We start from the raw sequence: 17,987 nt of genomic DNA on the forward strand, positions 1-17,987 counted from the left end.
ATGATGAAGAGGTTTCACTTTCACGTATCCATGCAGTTGGAACCATAATGATAGGCTGTGAACTGTAAGGGCATGTATAATAAATTAGTAGGGTGCCTATTGCTTTACAGTCATTTGGACTAGAATTAATCTGAAAATTAAGTCCATTTAGATAGAGTAGGACTAAGAAAGGTCATTAAAGGAACACTGTCACGAAGGAACACTTCTGGCAGTAGGAGAGGAGGCGACCAAAGGCTATTAGACCCTAGTTAAGCTGTCAAACTGTTTGAAATGGTTTGCTACTTGCCCTGCGAGGGAATTAAGGCACCCCTGGCACCATAATGTCTACAAGGGGCTGTATCTGTTATGATGCTTAGTTACCTTTAATATTATAATGTAATCTTTATGTTACACTAATTTTTTTTTTAATTCATATATATAGTGACATTTTTTAAGAAATTCCTTGCCTATCTCTCCCACTCCCCCTTCCTGACAGGCATATGTATGTGCCTTCAGTTAGACTGTCAGTTGTCTCGCTATCGTTTAACTGTCCATTGCTTTTCAAACCTGCCTGAAAAAACTAATTATGTAGGCAGAAAGAATGCACAGTTTGGAATATATGTTAGAAAATGTTACATCAGTGTTTTTTTTTCTCTTATGGCTTAATTGGTGAACGGCAATCTGCTGGGTAGCCAAATCCTGTCCTCTACTCCCACTCACAGGCCATTTAAGGGATATCTATTCTGAAGCATAGCAAGACAGCATTTGTTATAATTATCCTTTTGCTAGATTACAACAATACATCGTCATGTCTTGATACATGTACAAATAAAATAATTTAGGCACAAAAAAAACCCCAAATGAGCCCCACATAAAATACTACTTTATTCAGGGGAAATCAAAACAAACAGAAGGGAAGAGAACCATTTCTGTACATGTTAGATTGTCACAGTTTAAGAGGTGCCATATATAAATAACAAAGAAACCCAATAATGTAAATAAACTGAATATGGAAGATTTTATCCACCAAATGATAAAAAAATGCAAGTATAAACCGGCATAGTATCATTCACAGAAGGAATTTCCATAATGTACCAAATTGATCGTAGTAAGCTATTTACAGTTGGTAGAAGGATCATGAATGGATCGAGTGGGTGATGGAGTGTCCGCTAGACGTTTGAGGGATTAACCTGAATAGTCCTGCCTGATATGGAAGACAGTCCCCTCAATTACGTGACACCAGGACACTGTTGGTTATAGAAGAGCAATGAATGTATTCTTAAATCTTCTCTTACTGGAAGTCAATAAGGGAGGGAAAGGCAGAGAGATATTGTTAGGATCAGCCAAGAGGTCCACAGGAGCTTTATAGATTTAAAGGTGGAGTTACACTTTAGGCAACAAACAGCATGTGAAAAGTGGAACCCTGCAGTGGCGTCTCTAGGATTCATTTTTAGGGGGGGCACATTTAACCCCGCATTTGCCGCAGTTTGACCCCGCCCCTGCTGCATGTTAAGCCCTGCCCCCGACACAATATATATATATTTTTTTTAAAATAATCCCTGGTGGAGGATTCATTATCTTCCACCAGGGATTATTAAAAAACAAACATTTCCCGTGATATAGTGCCTAGTTGCCAACATTTGAGACATTGGGACAGTCAGCGCTCCCTGTACAGTGCTGCTCTCTGTATAATACATGGCTATGTGTATAATATCCCGGGACAGTCAGTGCTCCCTGTATAGTGCTGCTCTCTGTATAATACATGGCTATGTGTATAATATCCCGGGACAGTCAGTGCTCCCTGTATAGTGCTGCTCTCTGTATAATACATGGCTATGTGTATAATATCCCGGGACAGTCAGTGCTCCCTGTATAGTGCTGCTCTCTGTATAATACATGGCTGTGTGTATAATATCCCGGGACAGTCAGTGCTCCCTGTATAGTGCTGCTCTCTGTATAATACATGGCTATGTGTATAATATCCCGGGACAGTCAGTGCTCCCTGTATAGTGCTGCTCTCTGTATAATACAGATCTGTTTGTGTATAATATCCCAATACAGAGAGCAGCACTATACAGGCAACACTGATTGTCCCAGGATATTATACAGACACAGACCTGTATTATACAGAGAACAGCACTATAGTATTATACAGATAGCTGAGCATATACCCCATGTCCCAATCTCTAGACTACAAGTACCTGTCAACAGCAGCTCCCAGAAGCGTGTAACAGGGCTAAAGTGTGCGGCAGCTCACACAGATGATTCAGCGGTAAAGCGCACTCGCTGGCAGAGCCAAACTGGAAAGCAGCCCTGGAAAAAAATGTATGCCATTCATACAGGTCAATATATATATATATATATATATATATATATATATAGTACAGTGAGCATACAAGCTCACTGACATGCGCAAATATGCTCACTGACAGACAAAAAACTCTCTGACTCGCACACAGGCTTACTACAGACAAACTCACTTGTATAAACACAAGGCTCACTACAAAGAAGTTCAGGGACACACACAAGCTCACTAAAGACAAGCTCACTGACACACTCATGCTCACTAAATAGAAGCTCACTGACACACACAAGCAGTACCATCTTAACAGTGTTAAAGGCCCCCAGGCAAAGCAGTGCACTGGGGCCCTTCCTACACAATAACTCACAGGAATAAAATTTTTTTTATTCTTGATAGACTGCTGAGTACATACACACAGTACACAAATACGAACACAGAGAGGCTTCTGAATACACACACACACAGATTTCTGAATGCACACAGACTCCTGAATGCACACAGGCGTTGCTGAATGCACACAGGCTGATTTATACACTTACACACAGACTGCTGAGTCCAACACACACACAGCTGAGTCCATACACACACACACACACACACAGACATACAGACTGCTGAGTCCATACACACACACACACACACACAGAGTGCTGAATCCATACACACACATACAGACTGCTGAATCCATACACACACACACAGACTGCTGAGTCCATACACACATACAGACTGCTGAGTACACACACACACACACACAAGCTTCCTCACTAGCAGACAGACAGACAGACATGGGCCATGGCCCCCTCTCCCCCCCCCCCCACCCCCCAGCGATGCCACTGGAACCCTGGACTTAAAGGAACACTATAGTGTCAGGAATACAAAGATGTATTCCTAACACTGTAGTTCCAATAGCTATATTTATGCCCAATGCACCCCCCTCCCCATCAGAAGAGTAAAATGGAAGTTTACTCACCTTTCTTCCAGTGTCGCACTGGACTTGGCACAGCTGGAGTGCCCCTACTCTACCTCCTTGGTTGAGATCATCGAACTTGACAATCTCCGCCAATCCAATGCTTTTTCAAAGGATAGCATTGGGAAGCTATTGTGCGTGCGCGACAAAATGCCACGCTACACCAATCAGCATCTTCTAATATTGATGCATTGTAAGCAATACAGGGAGTGCAGAATTATTAGGCAAATGAGTATTTTGACCACATCATCCTCTTTATGCATGTTGTCTTACTCCAAGCTGTATAGGCTCGAAAGCCTACTACCAATTAAGCATATTAGGTGATGTGCATCTCTGTAATGAGAAGGGGTGTGGTCTAATGACATCAACACCCTATATCAGGTGTGCATAATTATTAGGCAACTTCCTTTCCTTTGACAAAATGGGTCAAAAGAAGGACTTGACAGGCTCAGAAAAGTCAAAAATAGTGAGATATCTTGCAGAGGGATGCAGCACTCTTAAAATTGCAAAGCTTCTGAAGCGTGATCATCGAACAATCAAGCGTTTCATTCAAAATAGTCAACAGGGTCGCAAGAAGCGTGTGGAGAAACCAAGGCGCAAAATAACTGCCCATGAACTGAGAAAAGTCAAGCGTGCAGCTGCCAAGATGCCACTTGCCACCAGTTTGGCCATATTTCAGAGCTGCAACATCACTGGAGTGCCCAAAAGCACAAGGTGTGCAATACTCAGAGACATGGCCAAGGTAAGAAAGGTTGAAAGACGACCACCACTGAACAAGACACACAAGCTGAAACGTCAAGACTGGGCCAAGAAATATCTCAAGACTGATTTTTCTAAGGTTTTATGGACTGATGAAATGAGAGTGAGTCTTGATGGGCCAGATGGATGGGCCCGTGGCTGGATTGGTAAAGGGCAGAGAGCTCCAGTCCGACTCAGACGCCAGCAAGGTGGAGGTGGTGTACTGGTTTGGGCTGGTATCATCAAAGATGAGTTTGTGGGGCCTTTTCGGGTTGAGGATGGAGTCAAGCTCAACTCCCAGTCCTACTGCCAGTTTCTGGAAGACACCTTCTTCAAGCAGTGGTACAGGAAGAAGTCTGCATCCTTCAAGAAAAACATGATTTTCATGCAGGACAATGCTCCATCACACGCGTCCAAGTACTCCACAGCGTGGCTGGCAAGAAAGGGTATAAAAGAAGAAGATCCAATGACATGGCCTCCTTGTTCACCTGATCTGAACCCCATTGAGAACCTGTGGTCCATCATCAAATGTGAGATTTACAAGGAGGGAAAACAGTACACCTCTCTGAACAGTGTCTGGGAGGCTGTGGTTGCTGCTGCACGCAATGTTGATGGTGAACAGATCAAAACTCTGACAGAATCCATGGATGGCAGGCTTTTGAGTGTCCTTGCAAAGAAAGGTGGCTATATTGGTCACTGATTTGTTTTTGTTATGTTTTTGAATGTCAGAAATGTATATGTGTGAATGTTGAGATGTTATATTGGTTTCACTGGTAAAAATAAATTATTGAAATGGGTATATATTTGTTTTTTGTTAAGTTGCCTAATAATTATGCACAGTAATAGTCACCTGCACACACAGATATCCCCCTAAAATAGCTATAACTAAAAACAAACTAAAAACTACTTCCAAAAATATTCAGCTTTGATATTAATGAGTTTTTTGGGTTCATTGAGAACATGGTTGTTGTTCAATAATAAAATTAATCCTCAAAAATACAACTTGCCTAATAATTCTGCACTCCCTGTATAACCACTACAGCTGAGTATTGCAAGTATTGTATGGAAGCCTTCCCCCATTTCTTTGTCAAACCATTCCTAGCTTGAAATACATTTATATTCCTAATAAAGAAGTGTAAAAATGAGTGAGGTACCCAGAGACTGTTAGCAGCATAACTATTACACTAAACTGTATTGGTTATTTTGCATAGAGTGCTTCTTTAAATAGGACACTCCAAACTCCTAAAAAAGTTTAGCTTGCTTAAGCGGCACTGCCATGCCAAACTTTCTTTTCCACAATAGCTTCCTCTTCTCTTCCTCTCTCAGGATCTGTTCTTCATATCTGAACTAGTTTTCTTCAAGTAGGGACTACTTTGTCTTATGTATTTTTCCTATGCTTGACCAGCTTTGACCGAAGTAGCAGTTAAGCCCACTCCATTTCCTGTGGTCAAATACATTTTCCCACAATATTCACGTTTCTCTGTGATCTCGCGATGCCTCCTTTCACTATTCCTGAACGTCCTGTCATTTAGACAGGGCGCCGGCGAAACTACCGAATTTCAGACTAAGAATGAGTATGGTTTGTTAATTCGTGTTAGGACGACATTTGGTACTTTTTGTTTAGATTGGAATTTCATTAGAATGAATGAAATTCCAATTGTATACATACCGCAGCTGCATCTTGAAGCTCCCTAATACCAATTTTGGTCTTTCTGCCAACTTTACTAATACTAAGTCAAAATTACTTTGTATTAGTGACGAGGGAAGTTTAAAAACTCCTGAATGCGGGGCGGGGCCGGACCGCCATGCTGAGCGGACGCACAGAGGAGTAGCTCCTGAAAAGCTACTCCGTTTTAGCCCCTAACACCCGGCAAAACTCTTACCCGACAACCGAAAGCTGTGCTCCGGTGTAACCAAACAACCCCGGTCCCGAGGAGAGGCTTGCCGCGAGGTTCTAGTCCCTCGATGGGGTGATCCCCGTCGCGGAGGATGGAGACCGCCCAGGCGGTGTGTTGGGTGGACGGCCGCTGCCCAGCTATCCTGCCCACCAGCGGTACGGCAAAACCGAGAGGCTAGGCGGGTCCGGTCCCGTTACCCCCCCCTCTAGGCCGGCGGGGGTGATCCCGGCCCTCACCCTGTGACCCATGGAAGCACCTTGGAACCGGCGGGAACACGCTCTCAAGATGGCGGCAGTCCTCATCACAACGCCATATTCAAACGAACGCCCCATGCCTCAGAATAGCAGGCAGCTAACAGGTTCTCTGCAGCGACAGAGTGACGGTGATCGAAGAGGTCAGAGGCAACCATCTACCAGCGGTAAGCAGTGGAGAGTGCCTCACGATAATCAGCAGAAACAAGCCGCACCTGATCCCTCCAGCAAAGCATACGGTCACGGACCTCCCTCACCTAGATCCAGGGCTGCACGACCCAACCACATGAGATGACGTGGACCCAAGAAGCATGGACTGATCCTGGGACTAAACTTACCAGACGAGTGCTGAAAGCTTCTTCCCCAGCCTCAATCATTCTGCCACACATCCCCTCTGCTCTCACCACCGGGGGATACCCGCTGTGAAGCTCATCCTGACTAACGGTGCCGGGACTCACTCACTCACTCATGAAAACCTGTCACCCCATATCACCTTTCACCAAGCTGATGAACCATCTTAGCGTTAAATCTATACTGTTTAAGATTTTGCATGTTTAAGCTTGTGCTCCATATAACAAACACATGTCCTTCCCAAGCTTGCGTACAGGTTATCCTACAAACCTGAATACCAATCCTGTCAGTATAATCAACATGTATCTAGATGTCAGGCTTCTACTGACTCATCAATAGCATGTATAGCATGTTTCTCTATTATAAAACTATAAAATGTGCAGTATCTCACAAAGCCATGTAAATGTAACATATATATGCGTATCAAATGCTTGATGAAGCTGTCGTGGCTAACAATGCATGTTTGTACTCCTCTGCACGCTATAAATAAAGAATTAAAAAAAAAAAAAACTCCTGAATGCACTACTCGCTATATCAGGAGTATGGGCATATCTACTAAACAGGAAGCAAAAAAAAAAAGACCCCCCCCTCCCACTCCTATTCCCGTGCCCGTGAGTGGGGGCTATTAAATTAAACGCGGGTCCTAGTGTCGAGCGGGTGGAGCCCTAAGTAACAAAACGGTGGGCCTATTATCTCCCACCCCTCGGGGTGGCAGGTGGGGGCCCTAAGTAACAAAAGGGGAGGACCTGTTGTCTCCCCCCCGGCTCCCCACCTGTGAGTGGCGGGTGGGGGCCAAAAGTAACAAAAGGGGGGGAGCCTATTGTAGTGGTTATGGTGCTTGTGTTGTTCAAATTTAAATACACAATATATAGTGCTGCTATGTTCAATATAAACACCTGTTACTTTCGCTATTATTCAAAACTACTTGTTTTAAGTGAACTTTATTTTACCTCTAATCAAACATGATGTGTAATGATTGTTGTTACTCTGCAGGTTAAAATGCAGGGTTTTCTCTGCATGTTCTGTTCTTTCAATGTTTGGACATAATCTGATGTTATGAGAGAAGTAGCAGATATGAGAAATTCACAGAAAGACAACTTCATCAGTAAACCAAGGCACATATAAGCAAGACTTCCTTTCCACTTTGTCAGATTCCCAAGACATATTTTCTGTTGCTTTTTGGCTGCATTTTCAGACCTTATGGAGGCAACCTGGCAAACGTTCTGTGGCAGTAGGAACAGAAACTTTACTGTGTTCCAGACGTGCAAGTAGACAGCCTGATATTACATAATTAATTATATACCCTTTTACTGCTGCCTTGAGTAAATAATGTGAAATATCATTTTTATCTTTCACATGATTGTGTAATCAGCGAAAAATAATGATGCAGAATAAAAGATTCTTGTTGCCTCAAAACATTTGAGGGCAATGGTCACCTCTCCCCATTTCTCAACTTAATATTTTTGGATAAGCTTTTCAAAAGATTTTTTTCTAAATACTAAACTATCAATATACTATCTATCTATCTAAAAATATAAGAAATATAAAAATATTAATTTGTTGTTTTTTTTTTAAAATATTACGTTGTTTGAATGTTTATCCAAAAATATTCAATTATTTCAAAAGCATATTACATATTATTAAATGAAGGCAGTTTAAGTAGTAAACTCAATTTTTTTTTAATGTTTTATTTAGTTGTTTAGAATAATTTAATCGATTGCTCCTTTTCCTCATCTGCTCAGCCACATCCTCATTAAAGGCTTTAGATTTTGTTGCTGTCTGATGTATAGATTGGTACGTAGCATATACAGATCAATATAAGATAATATTCACAACCATCTCTGATCATTAGTGTTCATCGACTCCTCCTTTCATTTTGTAGCAGTAAAAAGTGACACATTATAAAAAGCAATTGTACTGTAATCTACATTCAATTGTCTTTAATGACATCTTGCAGCATAAAGTTGAAAGTATCCCTTTAATTAATCATGACATAACTCAGGCAAGAGACAGTAACAAAAACAGCCTGAGCTGTTACAAGCTGATGGATCATGTGAACCTTGGGATGATAGTTTCTCTTCCTTGTTCTGTTTGTTATAAAAGGAAATATTAAGAAACCAATTTTGTAAATGAAAAAGTTAGAGTTGGTTTTCTATTAATTTGCTAAATAATTTTTATTACTGGCATTTATAAGGCGCCAACATATTCCCCAGTGCTGTACAATTGGGGAAAAATAATATACAGTATAACCAGACCAATAAAATAGCTAGAGGGTCATGCTCGTGAGCTTACAATCTAAAGATAAAGGAACACTCCATGTTCTCTAACCACTATAGTAAACTTACAGTGAATATTGTCAGGAGTTCACCCCCCTCTCCTGATTGGAGGCAATCAAACTGCTGTAGAGCAGTTTAGCTTCTTACATGTTGTCTGCTGGTCACTACTATAGCTTCAGAAAGCCAAAGACTTCTGCATAGGTATTTTAATTTGCTTTCCTATGTTTATTGCCTGAGATCGTCGGCTGATGCATTGCCCGCCTTAGGTCACGTAGAAAGGCTCCGACTCTCCTGTAGCAGTATTGGAGTGATGGAGCAGTGCAGACACCAGATAAGCACATTCCTAGTTCTTATTAAATGAACTAGTTAAGTCACCAATTGGTCATTCGGAAATAGTCAGTCTCATGAGCTTGAAACTTAAAAGTCTAGGCACCCAAACTGCTTTATTCATCCTAAACTATATATATATATATATATATATATATATATATATATATATGTATAGCAACATTTTCACAATCTCTGGCCTTTGTCAAGTCATATAAGGCTGTGAATACTGTCATTTTAAAAAGTGATCAAGTGATAAGAAAGTGACATCTGCCCAATTATGTGGCTCATTACATCTTACATTAGTATCCCCATTTAAGTCACTGTGTTCACTATAAGGTATGGTTTCACAAAGTCCAAACACTATTGAAATGCTGATGTTCTAAATGACATTGTTGTTCCCCCAATGAGACGTGATTGGCAACTTTTTAAACTGAATATATCTACTGGAATAGAATGATTTACCTATTTTGTTTGAATGGGTTGAAATTAATCTGCAGTATAGAGGCTATGCAGTGGTGGGGTCAACAAGTACATTTCTAAATAACATAATAGGAGGAATATTGGTGAAGACCAACTTTCTTAAAAAGAAAAGATATTTCTATAGTACTTAATAATATTTCAAGATTTTTCTTGTGCTTTTGGGCCAGAGGCATATTTAAAACAGTCTTAGTTGTGGTGTGCAAACCCATGACATGCTTCGTCACTTAATTTTTTTTTTCATGTAACACATTAAGCTATCAGGATTTTTTAATTCATTCATTGCACGCTATTCTACAAGGAATTAAAACCAATCCAAGGTTGCACGCTCATTTAATCAGTGATCCTAAAAGAGACAGCAGCACTGAGCTATAAACTGAGAGGCCGTCTGAAATCATCTTAAAATACAAAGAGTAATGCTGAAAGACTGGCACAACCCCCTGAGACCCTATGACTGGTATAATAACCTCCAGTCACAGTATTTACCCTGAGAGTTACCAAGTATGGTAGTGAGCTAAAACTTGTTCAGGCCAAGAAAAAAAAAAAGAAGAAGTAGGGCATAGTTTATTAAATATACTGCATGGTCAATTTTGCCAACTAGCTGGGTGATTTTTTTTAACTCCTCTTGTGAAGAGCACATTTAAAGAGCTATTCATAAAATCCTAAAAAAAAAAAGAAAACAGAAAGAAAATTGAAAAAAAAAATACACAACACATAAAAAAACAAGGTATAATTATTAACCTAATATATCCCATTTGTTTAATAACCCTTGATATTTTTCAATGTGATACATAACGCAACATAATATAACAATACTTTTCTCATTTGTTTTCGCCTAAACCTTTTTTCCGATAGGTGAAATGATCTGACATTTTTTGGTACTGAGATATATTTAATTCATAATTCTGCAGGGATTGCTCCCTGTGTTACATGAAGAATGTAATACTAATAAAATGATTGGAAACATTGCAGATAAAACATGTTTAAAATGATTGTGTTATGGGACTATAGGAAACTGAATATTTGCCCCACTTTAGTGTTATACTGTATGCTAGTAATGCATTATTACCTGAGATGGTTTACATTTTAGGATGTAGCATAAAATAAATATTTGTGCATGTGACTATGTTATATCATGGACCAGACAAATAAAAGTTAAAAAGACTGTGATTTAATCAGGAGTATGGTTAAATTATGGGGACAAAGGTATAAATCTGAATAGTTACTTTTAAAATATGTTAAGTAAATTACAGTAAAATAATATTTATCTTTGTGGGTGTATATATATATATATTTTTTATTTCTTTTTATATTTCTATCCATCCAGCATAGGCAATTGCATTAACATACTTTAGCCAGTGATACAATTACAAAACCACACTTATTTTTGTTTCCTTTTTACTCAGTTCTGCTTGTTTCTGCACAGTGGTGACATGAGAACAAGAAGGAGATCTCCATTCCTGGGATAGATTAAACTCATTCTTGCCTCTCTTTCCATTAATGAACCACTATAGGCACCCAGGCCACTTCAGCTCAATGAAGTGGTCGGGGTACCAGGTCCCCCTAGTTTTAACCCTGCAGCTGAAAACAGCAGATTCAGAGAAACTGCTATGTTTACACTGCAGGTTTAATCCAGCCTCTAGTGGTTGTTTCCCTGACAGCCACTAGGGGCCACTTCCGCTATTTACACGGAGTAAATCGCACTTATCTGATGCTGGACATATAGATCCCCACAGGAAAGCATTAAGTAATACTTTCCTATGGGCGAGTTTAAGTGCGCGCGCCTCTGGCCGTACATGCGCATTCGGCTCCACTCGGGAGCTGACGTCAGCAGGGGAGGAGAGGTCACCAGCGCCGGATTAAGGTAAGTGGCTAATGGGGTTTTAACTACTTCAGCGCCGAGGAAGGGGGGCTCTAGTGACAGGAAAAAGGGTTTGTTTTCCTGGCACTATTTATTTTATTTATTTATTTATTTATGAAATATTTTATCAGGAAACATACATTGAGATTTCTCTCGTTTTCAAGTATGTCCTGGGTTCTGTAGGATCCCTCTAATTTCACCTTTGTTTCCCATTAGGTAGAGGAGGCAGATGACTGGCTGAGATATGGTAATCCTTGGGAAAAAGCTCGTCCAGAATACATGATACCTGTACAGTTTTATGGTCGAGTTCAACACACCGCTCAAGGGTCAGAGTGGGTTGATACCCAGGTAAGGTCCTATGTATATGTATCAGTATTAAGTCTATAAAGGGACACTGCACTGACAAAATACAAAATAAATAAAAAAACACTGTTTAGTATATAAAACCCAAATTAAATCATGCATGTATTGAATTATGCATTTTTCCATTAGGGGTATATCTAAAAATAGCTTGCACAGGCTACAGTTCTCTTCTCTATAGCCTTTGCAAGCCCTTTCATTTTTCCCAGCCCATGCTTTCTGTATCTGTCCAAATACAGACTCGCCATTACAGCTCAATGAGAAGTATTTGCAAGGCAGGTGCTCTGAGCAATTGACTGTCTCTTGAGATTAGCTCCACTGAAAAGGGAGAAACAAAACTGGTTGTCTGATTGGCAGCTGGTGGAGTGGAACACGGTTAATTTATGAAAGTAAATTTTTATTGAAATCTGAACTTTTTGTAAAATGAAAAAATAGGACACTCTCCACACATGATGTCTGGAGTTCCCCTTTAAAGTGGCACTGTCACCGCATGAAGACTTTGCAGAATTTAAAAAGACCCCCGACTTGGTGTCTGATAGCCTGGAGGGGTGTAAAAGTTCTACTTATTTGAACCTGTTCCTCGCAGGCATTACCAACTTCTTCTGTCAGGTCCTTTTGAGCTCCAGGTGCTTCAGCATCAAGGTCTATGGAGTATCCTCCATAGATAAAGCCAATTACTTGCTGTCGTCACTGATATAAGCTGAGGGGATTGACACTTCTAGACAGCGGTTGCTCCACCCAGTGTTTAGAAGTGCCAGGTGTAGGAAATATACAAAGACAAAGTAGTGCCTATATCCAGTATAACTCTTGACTGGATTGGAATTTCAGTGAAATTCTAAGACAGTCGATATTAGTATTCCATAAAGTTATTATCTTTATCAAATACAAATTTTTAGGGGGAGGGTGGTAACAGTGCCACTTTTAACATTTCTTTGTCTCACTTCCTACTAACATTTTTTTTTCATATTTCTAGACTGTTCTCGCTCTCCCATATGACACTCCAGTCCCAGGATATAAAAATAACACTGTTAACACTATGAGATTATGGTCTGCAAAAGCCCCTGTTGAATTCAACTTGAAGGACTGTAAGTTTCTCTTGCTGACGTTCAATATCTATGATCTTCTTCTCTAAACCATTTATAGCCATGTTTCTGTTCTCAGTATATTTACCATGTTTCTGTTCTTAATATAATTTTTTCTATCTACTCCTGCCATTTAATTTGATTAGCTACTTTATGTTTTGCTTAATTTCTCTCTGTTGCCATGCAATATAAATTTCCTGCTAACTAGCATTTGACCCACCCATAGTCCCTCAAAATAAAACAGGTCTAGCATGAGTCTTGGTAAAATATTTAGTAAGTTAAGAAGAGTCCATAAATTAGTGTACACAACACTAATCATCCTTCAACATAATGACTTGGAAACATTTTAAAACATGTTAACAAATGAACAAAAAAAATAAAAGTTGGTCCATTTGGCAGTGTTAAACAATATGACTTTCTTTTATGCAAGACAAAAATGTGGACCATTTTCAAATCACTGTAATTCATGTTAGGAGACAGTGCAAAAATAGTCCAAGCTTGTCTTAATCTCAATTCAAATCCAGTGTTAGGCCTGTGTTTAATGGTGATGATAAAGCCAGCAATGAATAACAAAACAGTTTTGATATCTTAAACAAAATAGAAAATATAATATTAGCATATACAGCAATAGCATTAATTTGATGCATGTTCTGAATTGACAGTCAGATGGCTTTGGCCTTCTAAACACTCTATATATCTGTTCTTTATAGTGTTAAACATGTTATAGTAATATATAATATATTTATTGTGTTCTAAATCATGTATTTACTTTATAATTACACATAGATGACAATCCATGAATATTGATTATGGTATTTAATGTCAACATAAAAACATCAATATCAAGTCAGAAATATTTACTTTAATATTTATAACTGTATTTATTATGCATTGATATGTATTAAAACTATGAAATATCCCAGAGGTCCACTTGCAGACATACGGTGTGTACATTAAAATATCTCATATAATTTTTTAGTTAAAATACAGAAAGGGATACAATGCACTGTACAGCATGCTTTAAAAAGTGGCATTTAAATATGATTGAACTGGTTTCTGTTTCTGCAGGAGCTTTTACAAGTTGTTTATAGCTCCACCCTGCTAGAAATGTATACATGATATATTATTTATATACTATTACATATTTTATTTAAAAACAATAAAAATGATAGAGAATAGGCAAGAACAGAAAAGATCATTCAATAAATGACATGCAATTTGCCTGCCATGTAGAAGATGTTAACAGCACCAGTAAAACGACAAGAAATATAACAAAACGTATGATTGAGTACAAAGTACGTGCGAGGCCTTAGCAGATATCGTAGAAAAAATGGTTAAAGAGAATAAGAGGCCCAAACCACTTCAATAAAATAAATTTGTGTCAGTCTCCATGTGAGGAAACGTAATTAGTAGAAACAAAAATAAGAAGGAAGAAAGCTAAAAGAAATGGAAGAAAAAGATAGACTTAGAAGAAAGAGAAGTAAAAGAGAAAGAAAAGGAGTACAAGTGGGGGGGGGGGGGGGGGGAAACAGACCAGAGAAGTAGAGAATATAGTTGGGAGGTTTATTCCAACCAAGAAACCCAGTTTATGTAGAAAGTTTTTAAGATGTGATGCAGTTAGCTTGTCCATGAGCATGTTGTCTTTAATTTAACATAAGACCTTGGACATAGGGGGAGGGGCTAAAAGGTGCCAGGGACAAATTAGGAGAAAACTATGAGCTCCTTAATATAGGGGAAAGCAGAGGGGGAAGACTAGTGAGCTTAGATTTCACAGCATAGCTATCTGAAATACATAATGAGTTAAGTATAGAGGTAGGAGGTAGAAGTAGAGAGGCAGGGTTGTGAGTCAGACAATTTTGGAAAATTAATTTTTTGGGGGGAGCTTTGGAGCATGGAGGCGTGATTCAAGGTCAACCACATACCAATGGCCGATCGGAAAGTGCCAAACCTGAATCTCAGCCAGTTGGTTGGCAATACATGAAGTAAATAGGTAACAAAACAGAGCGGACAACCATGTTTCATTTAAACTAACCAATCCCCCCTCAAATCTAATTTTTAACATGATATACAGTATTCCATCATAACGATTACATAAAATTACTGTAAAGCTTATAAAATGAGATAGTCAAGCCCATGGCATGTAATCATCCACTCATAGATTACCTGTTATTTACTTCGATATGAAAATGAATAGTTTTGCCCTGGTATTCTCCCCCTCTCCCCCACATACACACACTGGTCACGGGTATACCTTAACAATAGGGAACGGGCTTTTATCTGATCTTGCACATTTCAACAATGTACTCATGTTTGTTTCTTTTTGTGGTTCCTGATTTTCTACTCTTTTCATTCATTGAAAACTCTTTCATTCTCTTCCCTGTCCTACAGTTAATGTTGGTGGTTACATCCAGGCTGTGTTAGACCGTAACCTTGCTGAAAACATCTCACGTGTCCTATACCCCAATGACAATGTGAGTATCTATGCAATCAACATTCTTTCCAGATATATACCTGTATAACGACTCTTCACAACCTCATCTACATGGTTACTAACTAATGTGAGAAGTGCCAGAAATTCAATGTGGATTTAAAGATTTGGGCCAAAATAGCCACGTTCAAAAACTTCTCTCATTAAATTTGGTTTTCAGTTTTATATTGTTTTATGATATGTTGGCCTGATATTTGAAATCCACTTTGAACTGACTTTGCATATCCAGCAATCCACACTTTAATAAATAGCCCTGATGATATTTACTGGACCATATATATTATTATTAAGGGACATTACAAAATCACTAAATTTTACATGATACACCATAGTACAGGTGCTTTAATTTCCACAGGAGATGCATATCACTTTCCCCCTACATTAGAAAACCAGGAATAAAACATTGTGTCCCTTGCCCTAAAAGGTAGGCATTAGAGTGTGAGAATGAAATAAAGATTTTAACCAAATATTTCAAGGACTATTATTTAGCCTTTAGCTTTGGCTCCTGCATAAACTAGACCAAAAGTCATACTTTGTCCTCTCATATTATATTGTGAGTTAGATACTCGAGAGTTATTTACCTTGTCGCCAACTATGTTGAACTTGAAAATATAATGCAATACAAGTTAATTAAATATAACATAAAGTATATACAGGTACTACTCACCATTCCTCCATGAGTGGTGAGTAGTACCTGTATATACTCACCAATACAAACCATTGTGTGGAAATCTATTCACAAACCGGACTTTGCATAGGACACGAGGTCATGCGTTTAGACTAGAAGAAAGAAGATTTCGTCTAAGGCAAAGGAAAGGTTTTTTTACTGTAAGAACAATAAGGATGTGGAATTCTCTGCCTGAAGAAGTGGTTTTATCAGAGTCCATACAGATGTTCAAACAGCTACTAGATGCATACTTGCAAAAACAGAATATTCAAGGATATAATCTTTCAATGTAGGGTAATAACTGCTTGATCCAAGGATAAATCTGACTGCCATTCTGGGGTCAAGAAGGATTTTTTTTTCCTAGCTTGTTGCAAAATTGGAAGTGCTTCAAACTGGGTTTTTTTTTTTTTTTTTGCCTTTTGGATCAACAGCAAAAAACACATGTGAGGAAGGCTGAACTTGATGGACGCAAGTCTCTTTTCAGCTATGTAACTATGTAACTATGTAGCAGTCAGACAGGCAGACCTTCCCTTGAGCAGGAATGCAGGTAAAGCAAATTATGGAGCTCCACCACAACAGATTAGTGAAAAGTCTTCTTACTTTTTTTTCTTGTTACTGAAATTCAAGTAGACAATTAAGCAATCCCTGTACATGTTCTAGGAGAGCATATGCACCCTGAAAAGGTAAGATAAGGCCAAAACCGACTAACATTGGTATGATCTGTTTTTTTTTTCTTTTTTTATATATCACAATGCCATTGTCCCCCTCTTCTTCTTTTACATCACCACAAACCTTGGCCTACCAGTTTTTTGAAGGAAAGGAACTACGTCTGAAGCAAGAATACTTTGCTGTTGCAGCTACCCTCCAAGATATAATCAGACGTTACAAATCTTCTAAGTTTGGATCTCGTGATGCAGTCCGTACATCTTTTGACTCATTCCCTGATAAGGTATTGTTGTCTTTTATTAGTACTCATTATCTGTGTTACTTGCTACTCATCCCTTACTACAAATGTTCTCCCTGTTGTCTTTCAGGTGGCAATACAGCTCAATGACACTCACCCATCTCTTGCTATTCCTGAACTCATGCGTGTATTTGTGGATATTGAAAAACTTGACTGGGATAAGGTACTTGCTGCTTTTTGTGATTGTTTCATTGAGCTCTACTCTGACGACATGACATAAGACCTAACTGTATACATAGATCTTTGAAAACTTTTTCATTTTGTTCTTTTTATATTTTGGCAATCTACCTGTGACATGTCCTTACCCCTTGTATGTCTGAGCACATCCAAACAGGACAGGAAGAGTGTTTTAAAAAAAGACCTCCTTTATTGAAGAAGTACTGTTAAACCAACCCCCCTCCCTGTCTCTCTCCCCCCCCCCCCCCCCAAGCCACTCTATTTCTTCAACTGATGTCCATGGACTCATTGTGGTATTTCTGTTATTTATAATCACATTCTATTTGTAGGTTATACCACATCTACAAGCAAGGCCTAGTGTTAATGTACAGCTAAGGCTAGTTTAGTGCCATTTACAGCCATAAAAAAACTAAACATACAAATAAGTAGGTGAAACAAATAGTATCTCCCAAAATTAGGAGGTAATACCACCTTAATAAAAAGCAAAGTGAATGTTTCCAGATATCTAGGAGGGGAACAAAATAGACATAGGGTAGTATAGTCAGGTGTAAATTAACTATAATTAACAATATATAAGTTGCACTCACAAGAACCTGGATGAATTCAAGCCTATCATGTTTATATTAGCGTGTAAGATGGATCTGTTCCCGATCAGGGGTAATTCTTTCAAGCTGGTAATTAAAGCAGAAAATGAAAAATAATGCAGATGGTAGATATAAAACATGACATTTATTTAGATTGCACTTACAAGATCAAAATGAAAACCGGCCTATCTCCAAATTCATCAGACCTAAACGATGTTGATGAGACCAGGAG

At 38.9% G+C, this 17,987-nt stretch overlaps 1 protein-coding gene across 1 annotated transcript in view; it reads left to right on the top strand.

The window, feature by feature from the left end:
• Positions 1 to 17,987, top strand: part of PYGM (glycogen phosphorylase, muscle associated) — a 63,960-nt gene that overhangs the window by 16,803 nt on the left and 29,170 nt on the right. Inside the window, exons 5-9 of the mRNA XM_063437807.1 lie at positions 11,650 to 11,781; positions 12,767 to 12,878; positions 15,264 to 15,346; positions 16,836 to 16,979; positions 17,065 to 17,157. Of these exons, the coding sequence (XP_063293877.1) occupies positions 11,650 to 11,781; positions 12,767 to 12,878; positions 15,264 to 15,346; positions 16,836 to 16,979; positions 17,065 to 17,157 (564 nt within the window). The remainder of the gene's footprint in view (positions 1 to 11,649; positions 11,782 to 12,766; positions 12,879 to 15,263; positions 15,347 to 16,835; positions 16,980 to 17,064; positions 17,158 to 17,987) is intronic.

The sequence above is a fragment of the Pelobates fuscus genome, chromosome 12 (assembly GCF_036172605.1).
Source record: "Pelobates fuscus isolate aPelFus1 chromosome 12, aPelFus1.pri, whole genome shotgun sequence".
Taxonomy (NCBI): Eukaryota; Metazoa; Chordata; class Amphibia; order Anura; family Pelobatidae; genus Pelobates; species Pelobates fuscus.